This window comes from Camelus bactrianus, chromosome 10, assembly GCF_048773025.1.
Source record: "Camelus bactrianus isolate YW-2024 breed Bactrian camel chromosome 10, ASM4877302v1, whole genome shotgun sequence".
Lineage (NCBI taxonomy): Eukaryota > Metazoa > Chordata > Mammalia > Artiodactyla > Camelidae > Camelus > Camelus bactrianus.
This window is the reverse complement of record NC_133548.1, coordinates 38,454,895-38,471,989: the sequence shown is the minus strand read 5'-3', so window position 1 is coordinate 38,471,989 and position 17,095 is coordinate 38,454,895. Positions and strand designations below refer to the sequence as shown.

Below are 17,095 nucleotides of genomic sequence, written 5' to 3'. Positions count from 1 at the left end.
AGCTTCACTGTCTACTTGTTATAGGACCTTGAGCAAATCACTTCATCTCATGCCTCCATTTCCTCATCTATAGAATGGAAATGATGACCATGACCATGCCATGCCACTTTCCAATCATAAAGGGTTGATGCTGGTATAAAAAGAAATCACGTATGTAAAAGTTCTTTCAAAACTAAAATATTACACAAATGTGAAACATTACAAAAAGTAAATGCTAGTTATAAAAGTTCTTGAGGAAGAATTATTTTTAAGAGTTAAAATGTGGCTAATTAATTTTTAATAATTCAGTATATAATCTAATACTTTTACTACAGAACTTAAAAATATTAACAATGTTGAAATACTTGATTCAGTGTTTATAGTGAAATAACTTCTAAACCTAAATAATCTGTTCTAAATTCCACAATGAATCAAAATTCTCACTTTAGAAATGATAGAATGATTCGTAACTCTGTAAAACTCTCCAAAAGAAATTATATGTAAATTATGTCTTTAAAGGTGATAAACACTATCGTACTGAATTGTTTTTTCCTTCTCTTCTTTTTTTAAGTGATTTAGAAAACTCCAAGGAATGACAGATTTATTCACTGACTGTGGGAACGAGTGCCCTGCCCCTATCCGCATCCCACCAAAAAAGAATACCACTTTGTCTTCCAGGTTGGAAGAAACATTATCCAGGTGTGAAGAATACCATGGCCTCAGTTAAAGTAAGAGTAAGGACAGTTGTATCACAATCCAAAGCAATGAGACATTTATATAGTGTACAGAGAGAAGTGGGAAACAATTTTTTAGAAACCTAAAGTGCAAAAAGGTCAAACAGGATCTAATAATCTAATTTTTTAAAACTCAAACACGTGTGCCACAGGACTTTAGAATCTCAAAGGACCTTAATTAGATAGAATCTGTTTCACCCCCTTCATTTTATAGATTAAAAAAAAAAAGGCCAAGAAAGTGTAGATTCTTCTACTGAATAAAGAAAATATAGTAACTGAGGGCTTTTGTCTCTAAAGAAAATACAAGTATGATGCAAGTGTTCTTTGAGGACATTAAAAAAATTCTTGTCACTAAATGCAAATTAGAGGCAGCAAGTTAAAGAAAGGGGGAGGGAGAAAGGAGAGGCACTAAAGAAAGGAAGACATAACCCAAAGGCTCAAAAATAACTAGCTTTTAACCTGGTCCCAGTATCTCTACCCACAAGATATTAATTACAAAGGGAACAGTAGTAATTTTTCAGTGGTTAACTAAGGGATCAGATTTCACATCAACTCTAATGAGGAACCAGACATCACATGCCTCCTTAATATGATGTACTGGAGAAAGATTTTTCTTCTGTGATATTTCTGCCAAAATATACACTTTGATTCTAATGATAAGAAAACATCAGAAAACCCAAATTGTGGGATGTTTTACAAATAGCTTTTAAGACTAAAAGACACAAAGAATAAGTGCAACAGGCAATCCTGGATTGGATCCTGAACCAAAAAAAAAACAGGAAAAAAAAAGTTTTTTCTTTTGTTATAAAGGACATTACTGGAACAACTGGTGAAGTCTGATTAATGTTAGATAATAGTAATATAACATCCTGATTTTGGTAACTGTACTAAGGTTGTATAAAAGACTCCCTTGTTTTTGTTCTTCAAGAAACAAATACTAACAGGGAATCACTTCCACAACTTACTCTCAAAAGGTTCAGGAAGAAATGCACAGGATATTACTGAAGCACATGGGAAGGGCACCTTATCCAATCTGGATATTCCCCCAGGAAAGGCTCAGATGAACCCTGAGTCACATCTGTCAAGATGACTAAGAATTAGTCAGATAAAAAGGCATATTTGGTAAAGGATACAGCTTCAGGAGAGTCATGGATATATACTTCACACAGAGTGTGACTAAGTGTGATCAGACTGTTTCTCTAATCATAATGCACTGTGTGAGAGCAGGAATTTCAAATAGGTGTGGGGCAGGTGTCTGGGTGTTGCCAGGTCTGGGGAAAGCAGTAGCCAGAACAGCATGTGTAGGAGTAATGGGAAACTGATCACAGACAGGCAGGAGGGAGCAGAAAGAGAGGTAAGGGATGCTTTAAGCAAAACTTCACTCCCTATTCAATCTCAGCTCTCCCAACTTCAACTAAATGGAAAATGCTTCATGAACCTAATCAAAGAAAAACTTAGGCAAAGACTTCATTATTAAGGTAACTCATAAAATGTGTTTTTTTTTTGAGCAAGGTAATAGAGTATAGTCCTCTTAGGTGCTTTGTAATCAAGAAAATATGGCTTCAAGTCCCATCAGCCATTATTGCGGGATCTTGAGCAATTTATTTAATTTCTGAGCCTCAGTTTCCATATCTGCAAAAAAGAAATAATAAATTGTAAAGATTAAATAAGGCAATGCTTATAAAGCTTTTAAGCATGGTGTCTAACAAGAAAATGTTCAATATATATTAGTCATTACTGACTCAAAATATTTTTCATAGATCTTTGTTCCTTATTAAAAAACAAAACAAAACCTGAAACCTTTAGTATTGTAATTCAGTTACTGTGCAAGATAGGAAAATGAATTGAAGTGTAACCACCTGATCAAAAAAACACAAACTAAAGTCTATCTATACAGGTTCTATATAAGCTTTATAAACACAAAATCACAGCTTTTCATCTTACAATTCTATTGAAGCTTATTAATACAAACACAAGGTTAAAATAAGAAACTAGAAGATGCCAGTTTCATTATCCACATACAACTACTTACTTGGGGAACATTCTTTAAGTTTGGTGCCTTTTTCAATGTTTAACACAATCTGTATTAGTATTTTACAACTCCAACTTTAATTCACAAAAATAATTACAAATATGACAAGGTTTAAATCTATTACTCATAATCCATTTTAACATCATTCTAAATAAATAGCTATTGATAGGCCTAAAAGTAAAGTCATTAAAGTAATTAGCAGGATTCATTTAAGTAATAAAATATAGAATATTACAAGGGGGTTCATTAAAAAAAAAAAGGAATGTGGGGTATTTTGTGACAGGCCAGTAAGACAGCTGGAACAAAGCTGTTGGAACAACAGCTGTGCACCATGTACTGTTCATTTAAAACCACAAACTAAAGTAACCCATGTCAGACAACTTCATTTGACTAATCAGCTCAGCCAATGGCTCCTTCCTGAAACGATCTGCTATAAAGAAATCTAACTAAATACATAATTTGCAATTTGAAGGAGAAAAAAAAAACCATCAGTTTGTTTTTAAATGTAAACCTAAAAACTGAGAATCACATACTTTCATTATAACAGAAGACAAAGTTTTTGATACTATTTTAACACCTGCTATAATGATGATCATAGAACCTATCAGACTTCATAGGAAATAATTCCAAGACTGCGAAGCACATATCATGTAACATAACATTTTAAATACAAAGCTTTAATAGGAATAGGAAAGCCGCTTAAAACATTGTATAGTTGCATACCAATTATTCTCCTGGACTTCTTTCATTTTCAATAAAAATTAAAAGTTTAAAAAAAAAGAAATAATCCCAACATCCAACATTTGATGGCATCTGAATTCTACTATAATGTGCAAGCTCACTAATTTCTACTCCATTCTTAACTTTCAACTGAATGAAAAGTGCCTTTACCATAAAACACTGCAATGGTTATAAGAAATTTTTAACATTAAGTAATTTGGCAATTAAAAATAAGCTAATTCAAACCAAGTTGGCATGGACCATGGCAATATCTGAAAATAATAAACTCATGTAGTATTCAAACTACTATTATTATTCATTTAAATGTCTGCAATTCATTAAATTATCACAGACGTACCTTTGTTTTATATTTAACTCCATTTTTGATTCCACAAGGCAACAAACTCTTCTCTAACCTTAAATTCACTCCTTTCTCAGTTAAAATAAGATACATCCCCATGTTTGCTTGTGCACATGCATATACACACGTACGGCAAACTGTCCTAGCTTATTTAACTGACAATCTTAATTTCAGAGGCAAAAGGGATAAAATTACAAATAGTCACATATCTTTTCCACAAGATTTGTGAAACTTAAATGTTATATCACAAATCTTCCTTTGCAGTTTGACTCAACTACTTGCTTACTGTTCTTTTCCTTTCAACTAACAAATTGCTGACTGTTGTTATCTCAACCACATGTCATCATTTAACCAAGGCACTGAGAGAAAACCCACCAGGAAACAAAATGAAAGTAATAAATCTTTAAGACTTTACTCAGGCTGTTTTACATTTCCTGAGTCAGAATTTCCAGAGAGAAATTAAAATAGGACTATCTTCTCCAAAGATTATTTTGAATGAAACTGAATCCTATGGATCAACTGCTAAAACTTCTAAAACTCAAGAATCAAATGTTCATATGCCACATATAGACAATCTCTTAATTACAAAGAAACTCAAACCCAAAATCAAGAACAGTTTAGTTCTTTATCCTCTTCAGTGACTAGCGGCTATGGAACCATAATAGATACAACTCATCTTTCTAAAGACTTCTTTTTTCAACTATTTATTATGTCCTGTTCAAGACTTAATACAAGCAATTAATAAACATTCACAAACACTTTGCCATATGCTTTCTTCTTTGTAACAAAAGTACTTCTGGTCTATGATGCTCAAAATCTAAATATGAAGAATAAAATATATAAACAAATACAACCAAGAGGTAGACATTCAGGCAAAAATTCCAAATTTGTAAAATTCTCTACTAAAATATTTGTTTTACTTGTAAACATTCTAGTGTTAATAGAGTTTAAAAGAAAAATGCCAAAGTGAATCAGACATAGAATAGTTATCTTGTCCAAAGCCAGTCACATACGGGCTAAACCAAGATCTAGATAAATATCTTGACTCACAAGGATTCTTTACACTACGTCAAGCTGCATGTTCTCAGATAAGCAGTATAAACTTTCCCAGGTCTAAGGTATCTGTTTAAAAAACAAAAATATGGCAGTTGTGTTTAATTTCATAGACTACTTATAAATATGACAAAGGCAAGCACAAGGAGTTAAGTCAGAAACAATCTCTACTTTTAAAATGATCTCCACTTTTATACTCTCAATGCAGGGGAAATAAAGCAACAAAAACAAACTTAATTAAGCCTGTGTGGATAAAGATTAAAAATAAAGAATATAAAATATAAAAAGAATAAAAAGGATCAAAACAAATTTATCTAGATTATTTCACAAATATATAATGATATTATACAATAAATGTGAATGGGCTGAATTCCCCTACCAAAAGACAGAGACTCTCAGGTTTGATTTTTTAAAGATCACATTACGTATTATTTACAAAAACTTACCATAAAATGCCCCCCCAAAAGTAAAATACAAATGAAATAAATGCATACAAACAAAAAACAGGAATGGTAACATTAATATCACAGGTTGAAATTCAAAGTAAAACGCTGCAAAAGATTGGTTCTATTTAATTATAAGAAAGATGTAATCATCGCAACATTTTATATACCAAATAATATAACATCAAAATAAAGAAAAAGTAGAAATGCAAGGAAACAATTATAACAGTCTTCATGGGAAATTTAATAAATGTATTTCAGAGTTTCAGATTAAATAGGCAAGAAAAAAGGATATAGAAGATTTGAATAATACAACCAACAATTTCCATTTTAATAGATTTATGTAAAACTTTGTACCTTATAAGCTACAAATACTCATTCTTCTCTCATGTTCTTGGAATATTTACAAAAATCAAGGGTATGTTTTGGCCATTAATAATTCTTAATGTTCCAAAACAGGGAATTTACAGGTCATACTCTTTGACCACATCCCAACAAAGCTAGAAATCTACAAAGGGATCCACTCAATCCTTCCTCAAAATTAAATCACTTAAAAATTAAGGAGATACCCAAACTGAAATTAAAGTTACCTAAGAATTAATAAAAAGTACAAGATTTCATATCAAAAGAATGCAAAATTAGTCTTACAATGCCTTTCCAAAAGTCATTAAGGATACTACAGACTGTGGTAGGGGTAATATAAGAAACATTGTGGAATACCTCTTAATAGAAATCCTTTAAAATACCTTTAAAAATATTAATTATAGCATATAAGTTACCTAAAGCACTACTGTGAGAAACAAATGGCAATCAATCTCATTTTTTAAAAAAGGAAACAGCACAACAAAATTTATTTATGAAATCATGAAAAAGACATCTATACAAAATACAGTATAAAACAATCATACAGATTACACACACACACTGAAGGACTTGAACTTTTGATTCTAGGCCATTGTAATTCCTGTGCCAACAAGAAAAATCTTTGCCTTGATCTGCATTTTACTGTCTCACACAAATCCAAAACATACACACACTCTCCCACCAACCTGCTATCTTCCCAAGCTTCTTCCACTTCCCTCAATGTAGAAAGTTTAGACTTGAAGGAATAATAAACTTGAAAACTATCCCTTTTAACCATCTCTAATTCTCCAAAATTATACTTCTTAGCCAAAAAAAAAAAAAAAACCCCAAATTTGGCTGGATGTCTTAGCAGATTTCACAGAATTTTACATTTGTTGAAATCCTGCTACTGATACTCCAAAAACTGAAGCATCCTAGTAATTGCCCTTCAGCATCAAAAAAGAATGGGAATCTCAGTGCCCTGCAGTAATTCTGAGAGACGGACCGTTCTTTATTTCCAACACCAAGAGCAGCTAAGATCAACTCTTCATGAGAGGATAAATTTTTAAAATATATTCTGCCATACAAGAAAAAACTCTTCCCTAGAAAGTGTTATTTCCTTAAACAGTACCAAGCTTTAGAAAATAACAGCTTTATGGCCTTAAGACAAGAGAACAGTACCACTATTAATATTAGACTGAGATTTCAAGGGCATTAAGTCTAAGACTGTAATTAGATTTGACATACAGAATTTCATCGTGATACAGAAGGCAAATTTGACAAATTCTCTTAGAATGGAGACTATCTTAGCCTTTTCGCTGGTTAACTTAAGACAATATAGATAAAGATTTCAAAGAATCAATGCATAAATAGGTATTTCAGAAGATAATTGAGAAAATGACTTGAAACACGAAGAAAACCTTCCCAGACCTGAGAGTGTTTCCTCATTTCCCATGGAAAACCAATGAACAGAGAAAAGCTTCTAGTCATATCCTGATAAAATTTTCCATTTCCAGTGATAAGAGAAGGCTACAAGCATACAAACAGAAAACAAGTCACTCCTGCAGAACAGAAATGTGAGGCCAGTTAAATAAAGGTAAAGACACAAAAGATAAATAAAGCAGTTTTAATACAAAAATCTTGGGAACCAATAATTTATACTCAGCCAAATCATCATTTATCATGCAAAAGTAAAAATAATCTTAATTGAAAGTACTTGAAAGTGTTCTCTAAATCACAACTCAAAATAAAAAGTAGCTGTTAATGAGGATTGCTTGTAAGGACTGAAACCAGTTAGAATGATAGAAATGGCAAATGAAAGCAATAACTCCTAACGAGAAAGGGGTTAATACCACTGAATATTACTTACTATTAAATTATAACAAAATCAAATGCAAAGACAAAAAACAACCTCTTAAAAACACTGCAATCACACACTTTTAATGCTTTAAGGACACTAAATTTATGAAAGGGGTGGGTGAAAACAGCAAACAAAACTGCTGAATTCCTCATTTTCCACAACTGGGAATAAAACAATTATTCTGATTTTCTAAGTAAATATGTTTAAGACTATGAATAATTTTAAGGTAAATCTGAGTAGTTAAAAAAACTTTCTTTTCAAGTCCACCAAAGAACACGGGGAAAAAAACACATCTACATAGCAAAAAATAAGGTTAGTCCAAAGGGAGGTCATTATGCTTAAGATCATGGCCAAATTCCATATTAGCCTAACATAAGTTTAATCAAATCAACCTTTCCCTCAAAAGGCATCTGCCCACAAAATTAAGCAAAAATGTTCTCCTTTGCTTCAGCTTGGTTCCTTCAGGCTTAAATTCAATCAGCGCCTAGCTTGGGTGACTATGAAGACCAGAGCTCATTAGCACAATTGAGTTAAAACAAACTCTGCTTATTATCTTTACCTAAAGCAATACCAGCGGGGTTAACTTTGACCGGTTGGTCAAGGTGATGTCAGCCAGGTTTCTCCCCTGAGGTTATTATCTTCCCCTTATTACCAATATCTTATGGGCAGATTCTTTGAGACTGTTTATACCCAGCCGCTCTTAAAACTTCTACCGACTAGTTTTAACACCCATATTCTTACTTGAACCAGCTGTTGACTGCCAAATGCTGATTTCCTAATTTCACTATGTCCTCTCTGTATATTAGTTAGGATTCTACCTTAAAGGAAGAACCTCCTTTCATCCTTCATTGTTTATAATCCCAAAGGATTCACAGATTCTTATTTTATAGGCAATTATCAATTACTACCATTCTTTATTCTGACCATGATATTGCCCCAGTTAACCAGTGGGATTTCTTCCAGGCTGGCTGTGCCTCTTTCACATGCCACCATCATTTTGTTTTCTGAGCACTTCTTTACTTTCTGGCATTACAAGATGCTCCAAGTCATCTTCTATTTTCCCCTGCCAAACCAAGGGATCAGTCATTTCTCCAAGGCTCCTTTTAGTAAAAAACTGGTATTCAGAAATCAAGATCTGGCACTAGGCGTTCTCATTGCTAAAAGGGTGTCACTGTTTCTATGTACTCTCAGTAGGGAGAGCTGGGGAAAAAATGCATAGATGTATGTATGTGTGGCCACATGCATCTATTTCTATATCTATATACTTTTTAAACCTTGAGTTCATGCCAGTATCCTCAATCCCAATCACGCATCAAGAGTTCTTCCTAGCCTTCCCCTTTTCATACTTAAAACTCCCTTCTCCAACAGTGAGGAACTTAGGTCCCATTTTCCACAGTACATTTACTTATTTACTTAATTCTAGTACAGAAAACGGTTTCAGAATTGCAAACCCATGGTTCAGGGAGTGGGGGGGAGCCTATTAACTAGAGTTTGGTGTTTGTTTCTAGTTCTTTTTGTCTTTATCCTGAGGACATAGTCCAAACACCTGTTCAAAGGTTACTTTATTACTTTTTATTTTTCTTTCCCTCCTTCAGTGTGGTTGTTAGTCATCTGAAAAAAGATTCAGTTCATTTGTTTCTCTTTATATACCACTATGGGGTGATTTTTTTTCTTCCTTAATTGATTTTACTGATGTTTGCTATTTATATACTGAATATGTGAAACATTAAACATGGTCCCACAAAAATTAGAAAAGTTTCCTCTGAAGAGTCACCATCACCATTCCCTCTACCTCTTTCTCCCTCATCCCTACCCACCTCGATAGCTAATCAATAATCTCTTTAATCTCTGATTTATCCATTCTGTGCTGGTTTTGCCCTAATGAGTAAATACATACATATTTTCTTATTCCCCCTCTTCTTTCTTACACTAAAGATAGCATATTACAAATAGAGTATTAACTTTTGCACTTTGTATTTTTCACTGAACAAGTTATCCTGGAATGCATTTCAAATTAATTCAGAGATCTTTCTTATTCCTTTTACAGCTACAAAATGCTCCACTGGGTGAATGTATATATTCTATTTAACCCCACTCCTATCCTGTAGGTATCTAATTTTTTTTTTTTATTGTAAACATTGCTGTAACTTCGTGCACCATGTATTTTCATACTTCTGGAAGTACACTTTCAGGGTAAATTCCTAGGTTTGGGATTATTGAGTCAAAAGATAAATACATATATAGTCAAATCAACATCCACTTTATGTCTCCTGATATAATGCATTGAGAAGAAAACATCATTTCCACACTCTTTCTGTCCCAAAAATGACTCTAACTATGAAGAAACAAATTCAAATTTAGGGAACTCTACAAATAACTAACTAGTACTCAAAAATGTCAATGTCATAAAACACAAAGACATAAAGAACTGGTCCAAATTAAAGGAGACATGGAAACAGAGTGCACTGCATAATCTCCAATTTTCTTTTGCTATAAAACGCATTAGGACAATTGACAAAATCTGAAAAAGTTCATATTAGATTAGTAATATGTCAGTGTTAATTTCTGATTCTGGTTATACACTATGTTTATATAAGCAAACACCCTTCCTTTTAGGCAATACACATGGAGGTATTTAAAAATAAGGGGGCACTGTCTTCAACCTACACTGAGATAATTCAGAAAAAATAGTGTGTACGTGTGGCCGGGGGAGATAAAAAAATACAGTAAAAATGGTAGCACTTGAAAAATCTGGGTAAAGTTTTTTTTTTTTTAAAAGCACATCAGGTATCATTTTGGCACATATATCTGTATTTCAAGTAATGAACTTTTACTTTACTTGTATACAAAGTTCTTTCTCCAAGGAAAAAAAAAATCACCATATGAGGTGACAAGATAAATTGGCTGGCATATTAAACCACTAATGTATATAAACAACAAGTTCTGTAACTGTAATATTTTAAATTAAACTATGATTTAATATTATTTAATGCTATGTAACCAATAAACAATCACATTGCTTTTATAAAACACTAAGACTAAAATATAATTTACAAGGCAACAAGAAACTCAATTTTAGACAACTTATATTTCTTTCCTTCTTTCAGAACCACACAGAAAATATGTGAATAAACATATCTATCTTAGTATTTTTATAAAAGCTTGAGAGACATTTTTCTTTTGCAAAATAGAAAAAAATCAAAGGCCTATCAAGGACATTACTTTAAACTAAGTTTCAATCCCAAACACTCAGTGGCTCTACCCAAAGTAATTCAAGATCAAGGCCTTACAAGAAGATTCAATGACATTAACTCCACACTGTTTACAGGCAGTCAGTCTTAGTCATTATCACTTCACAACAAGAAACTAATACCCTAAAAATACCCTATTTTTCTCAGCAAAAGGAGAAAAAAAAAGGAATAAATGTTTACGCAGCATCACAAAATCTGTTTCAATTTTATGAGATCAATTTTAATTTGAAAAAGGAGACTTTAAAAACTTTAAAAATAATACTGTTTTAAGAAAGTCTCTTTCCGCACTCCTTCCCCACTTTAAAGTTACCAATTTATTTTTCTAACTGAATTAAACAGACTACCTTCATTTCAAAGCTTAGGAAAGAACCTTGACATTTCAGCAATACAAATGAATTAAAAATCCCATCCCAGCAGGTAGCTGACTGTCATTACTTTGTCTTCTAACGGTATTATAACAAGGGAAAGCAGGATTCTTAACCTACTCAACAGAAGTATCCCCACTAAACTCATGCAGCTTCCCCATCCCAAGACAGACACACAAACAAAGGTTAGACACAAACAAAAAGAATGAGTTTTAAGAAGCCCTAGGTTAGAACTTCTCCTGACAAAAGCAGTCACTCTGTAAAAGAAAGTGTCCTTCCTTGAGTGCCTAGCACTTATATGTATGAATTATCATCAGAACCATTTCAATGGCTACCAAGATGAAGAAATCTCTAGTATGTACTACCACTAGGAGGGGTGCTTTATTTTTTAATGCCAAAGAATTCACTTGTAAGTTACTTTGAAAATGTAAAACAATAATTTGCACACTAAAAATAAGTCTACAGTGTAATTTCAAATTCACAGATAAAAGCTATTTTAAGTGATTTCTAACTGCAGGGCACGTGTTCAAGATGCAACAATAGAACAGCAATTCAGGAATCTAAACTCACAAACTTCACGCAAGGATCAACTAACTTAACACAAATGCTTATGTCCTGAAATCTTTTCTCAGATGTGATTCAGGAAAAGGCAATGGAAGAGCATTCAGCAAAAGGCAAACTAGGTAAAAAGTAATGACCGAGTCAGGTCCAGGCTAAGAAATTGTAAGACTGACTAAAATTCAATACTCAAGAAATCAGCTACCCCTTACAGCTCAAAATCTGACAAACTTCTGAATAAAAAGTCAGGACACTAAACGAAGAACAGAGGCCGGGAAATTCCTCTTTAATTCTGTAAATCACGTATGGTCTTTCTTCAGAGTTGCCAGATAAGGTATCAACCTAAAACCCCAACGGTTACTCCATTATTTCTGGAAATCAACCCCAAACTGATAAAAAGTTTCCCCAACTCAACATTCATCACCTAAACACTACACAGAAGTGAGGAGGGGAGTAGGAGGTTGGGGTGAGAAGTGGGGAAGGGATTCAAAGACTTAAAATATTCCAAATTATGTATCCAGGAAAAATGAATAAATTAAAAATTTAGTTTTGGAGGAACAACATACAGAAGTAACAGCAGCAAATTTATTATTTTATTTACTCTTAGATGGCACTGTGCTGAACGATTTGGATGTATTATTTTACTTACTCTAAAAACTCTAAAAGTACTAATATTAATCTCCCTTTTCATGCGGGAAACTAAAGCTTGGAGAAGCTAAGAAACTTGACCTAAGACACACAGCAAGTTAGTTAACTAAGTAAGAATGAACCTAGAATTTCAACGATGCAGAGACTTGTTCACCCAAACTCAACATTTTCTGGAGAAGAAATTAAAGCCCTGAAGAGACTACATAAGATTAAGAGATTCCTCAGTGTCACCAGAGTAGGGAGACCTAGAACCCAGATAGCCAAGGCTCTCTCCATTTCACTTTGTACAATTTTAAGCTCTAACTACAGAGTCTACTCATCATTTAGGGGTTCTACTTACAACAGAACTTAAGATGTCTTTCAAAAAACTAATAACAGAAGCAAGGAGGTCATGTACACACATATACTCTTAATGATACTTTACATTTTATATCACAGATGTTTTATGATGTCTTATATTCACTTTTAAAGAGGAAAAGCCATCTCAAGTAATTATTGCCTTAATGTCCTAATTTTGTAGTTCTTCACATGCATAAAAGGCAACAAGTAAATTTAAGGTTAAAGAAAGTCAGGGCTAAAGGCAAAGTTGTTTTTAAGTTCTCCACTCCCAAATAGGTTTATCACATTTTTTCTGCTCAAGATCACGTAATAGAAAAATACACTGAACACTGTCAAAAAGTGTCCTATCTCAGGAGTCTTACGAAATAAATAAAACTGAGTTGTGCCATCCTGATCTCCTACAAAGAGAAGTGACTTCCCCTTGTTAAGATTATTATCCTTCTACTATCTCCTCCCCTCCAATTACTAATGCTAAACAATTATAACAGAATGAATTTTAATTTCCAAAGAGTCAGACAATAAATAGCAGCTCTATTAAGTATAGATGATGGTCACGTTAGCTCCATAAGCTAAGATCAATATAGTAACAACAACAATAATAATGTTTGTAGCCTTACTATGTACTAGACACCATTTTAGATCCTGGACATATGTTAACTCAATTAATTTCCACAACTGTATCCGGTACTTTGTATTTCCCCAGTTCACAGATGGGAAAAACCAAGGTATCAAGAGGTTAAGTAATTTGCCTACGATTACACATGCAGTAAGTGGAAGAGCTGAGACTGGATCCAGGGGTCTGGCTCCTGCCTCTCCAGAAAGTCTCCACAAAGTCACAGCCTATGTTCCTCCCTTTCACTGGCCCCAAGTCACTGGTCTATCCCACTCCCCTCCTTGCCCACTTCCTCTCTCCAAGCTAGCATGTGACTCCCCCACTCCCTGATACTCACATAAGGCAGGTCCTCTCTTCCCACCACCAAGCCTACAAAGGACTTCTATCAAGCCTTTGCAAACTGACTTTTTCCCTGATTCTGAATTTCCTTTGCATTTAAATGTGTTACAGAAGTGTACATATACACTTATAATAGCCATCATTAACTGAGTACATACTTCATGCTAGATACAATGCTAACGTCACTCCCATAATTTAAAGGATTATTAAATGATCAGATCCATTTTACTGAAAAGAAAATTGCAGTTCAGAGAAGCTAAATATTTTGGCAATGTTCTCGCAGTGAATAAATGACATAGCAAGACCTAGCATTCAACTCTGCATGACTCAAAGCTCAGTTTTTCTCTTTGCATAAATATGTACCTTTGTCAAGCATATACATGCCTCCTTTACTTCTTTTAGATCATTGAGAGCACCTGGGTTACATTACTACTCACAAAGGAGATGTCTCTTTAACAAATGAATTCTGGAAAAAACATTAGGCAGACTGCAATTAGTTATTTTAATGGTTTCTGACACTATTTCCCAAAACAAAGGGTTCCAATACTTTAAATAATTAACTTAACGGATTCAAATACATTCAGATGGTCCCTCCTCCTAAAAAACTAAAGAATATTTGTGGTTTAAGTCTTTTAGGTAATGCTGTTTGTTAATACTGTAACCCAAGATTATTCTCTCACTCCTCACCAACTACCCCCCACCCACCCTCAACTACAGTCCCCAAAGAGTTTGCTATAAATTGTTTTGCTTTGCCATCAGTTATTTAGAGTCTCTCTTGGCCCTAGGGGAAATAGCAACAAAAAAGCATCCCTGCTTCCGCAGCCTGCTAAACTAAAACCAATCTCACCTCTTACTCAGTGTGATTTTTTTTAACCCACTAATGAGCATGCTGTAAATGCTCATTATATAAACCTCCTCTCCTCCTGGATACGAAGATTTTTAGCAGCAGTTTTTAATATTTTGAAATAGTATAACAACAATTATTATTCATTTAGTCAATATGAAAGATAACATTTTCATTTATGTTACAGTACTCTATTTTAACGTCACTATAAACTTTACGTGAAACGAAATTTAAGTATCCCAATTGATAACAAATGGATGAAACAGAACCCAAAAATAAATATCTCACCAAAGCATCTCAATAATAATCCTTACATACTGAGAATATCTTTGGTACCTGTTACAACGTAGTACCTTCATTCTCTCCCAGCATATGCCACACCTTTTAGGTTGACAAAAGGAGAGAGATACCAGGGTTTCTCTCTTTAATAATCCCACAAAAAGATCACTAAAACCTCCTAACAAGAGCAAATCCTACGAATCAAGAATTCCACCTCCCTTTTCTTTACAATTCCTGACTTTATGCCTCAAGCTACCAGAGAGGGGTGGGGGTGGGGGTGGGGGAGAGGGTGGTTGAAACGGAGAACGCAGGACTCGGTCGGTCATCTCCTAGCCTGGCCCGCCCCAAACTTCACCTTGGCACGGCGAGAAGCAGGAAGGCACCAGGAATTCCTAGGAAACTGTCTCACCCCTATCGGAGAACATTAACTTCCTCGCGGCCACCATTTCCCTGGGGCATTAACAAACATTCCCACCCGGACAATTACTTAAGAGAATACTTAAAAGAAAAGCACAACACACACACAAAGAGAAAACACACTGCTTAAAGCGGGCAGCTCCGGCTCGTGCGCGGAGAAGCCCGGAGACCACGCGGAGCCGCCGCCAAGTTGCCACCGCAATCGCACCCAAGGTGCAGGAGGCGCCCAGGGCGTCTAGAAACCAAGCGCGTGAGGCTCCAGCCCCACGCCCTGCGCCCCGGCCTCGGGTCAGGAAGCCCGGCGCGGCGGCGCTGCCTCTCCCAAAGGGATAGGGCCGCGGTCGGAGCGATAAGGTGGATCTGCGCTTCCCACCCTGCCAGCTCCGCCCTCCTGGACACATTCCTGAGAAGCCCGACTCCCGGGACGCGGAGCAGGGCGCCCAGCAGGCAGGAACTGGGCGTCCCGACCACAGGTCAGGACGGCAGAGCCGGCCCCGCGCCCCTCGCCCGCCCCCAGCCCGCGCGGCGCCTCTGGGGCGGGGTTGCAGCTGCGGCCCCGCCACAGGTAGCGCAAGCCCCCGCCCGCCGCCGCTGCCACCCCAGCGCCCCTGGCCAGGCCCGCTCCAGGCACCTGGATGAACTGGATGGTGAGCGCCGACTTGCCCACGCCGCCCCCGCCGACCACCACGAGCCGGTACTTCTCTTGGCCGGAGCCGTCCCGCCAGCCGGCCGCGGCCATGGGGACGCCGCCGAGCCCAGCCCGGCCACGCCGAGCCGCCGCCCGCCCTAGGCCCGGCTCCGGGGACTTGTGCGGACGGCGGGCTGCGGGTGAGCGGCCGGGGAGGGTCCCGGGCGCCAGGAGCTGCCGAAAGAACCGGTCCAGGCAGCAGCGCGGCGCCCCGGCTGGCCGGGTCCCGCCCGAGGCTCGGAGAACCTGGGTGACCGCAGAGACCAGGGACGGCCGCGGCCGGGGGTCGCGCTCCTCCTCACGTCTCCTCAGCGCCTGCGAAACGCAGCCTCCAGCGCCGCTACAAATGGCCGTCTGGGGGCCGGGCCGCTGGGCTGAGGTGCTGCATATGCATGAGGGGGCGGGGCGGGGCGGGGCCGCGCTGGACTGAGCTGATTTTCGAGCAGACCCAAAAGGGCTCAGACCCCAGCCACGTGCCCCTCCAATCCCTTAACTGGCAGCAGCTGTGTGTGCGCGTGTGCTAGTGAGTGTGTGTATGTGAGAAAGAGCACGGGAGTGGGTGTCAAGTGGGAGTGGAAGAAGACAGTAGACAGTGTGTGACCATAATTGTATATGTCAGGGGTTGTCAGGGATTGTACGGATGAAAAAATACAGTATGTAAAAGCATGTGTGAAAAATAGCGCTGTTGTTATCTTAACTCAGTTTGTAGAAGGGTAAATATCCAGTTTTGAGTACAGATGGTGACCATCACTATATGAAAAACAATGTACGACTGATAGAAGATTCGAGCTGTCACAATAATTGTGTGTGTGATAGGCTTGCAGTGGTGTCGGTGGGTGAGGAATGGCACAGACTGAGTCAGTGATGGAGGTCACATGGACAAGAGTAAACGGGGCACATTTTGTGTCTGTTAGGAGAGGTTTTTTTTGTGTGTTTCTGTGTGAGAAAAATATAATTGTATTCTAAGGGTGTGAGTGTGAGAGATTAGTTTGTACTCATTTACACACTACAGGCACTGTGCTCAGTAGTAGAGATCCTTTTGTAAACAAAATAATGTCCCTGCTCTCAGGGAACTTAGAGTCCAATGGAGGAAACAGCCAGGACAACAGGCAAATTATAAGGCATAATGATAAGAACTGTAACTAAAAGCACATGTGGCCTGTGTGCTCATAGGAGAAGCACTCATTCCAAAGTTGAGTGGTCAGGGAAGACGTCCTAAAAGACCTTAA

General features: G+C 36.8%; 1 protein-coding gene across 2 annotated transcripts in view; it reads right to left on the bottom strand.

The window, feature by feature from the left end:
- RRAS2 (RAS related 2) overlaps nt 1-16,207 on the bottom strand; it is a 68,644-nt gene extending 52,437 nt beyond the window's left edge. For both annotated transcript variants that reach the window (XM_074372353.1, XM_074372354.1), the window contains exon 1: nt 15,810-16,207. In XM_074372353.1, the coding sequence (XP_074228454.1) occupies nt 15,810-15,917 (108 nt within the window). In that variant the 5' untranslated portion in view covers nt 15,918-16,207. The remainder of the gene's footprint in view (nt 1-15,809) is intronic.
- Nucleotides 16,208-17,095: the final 888 nt, after the last annotated feature.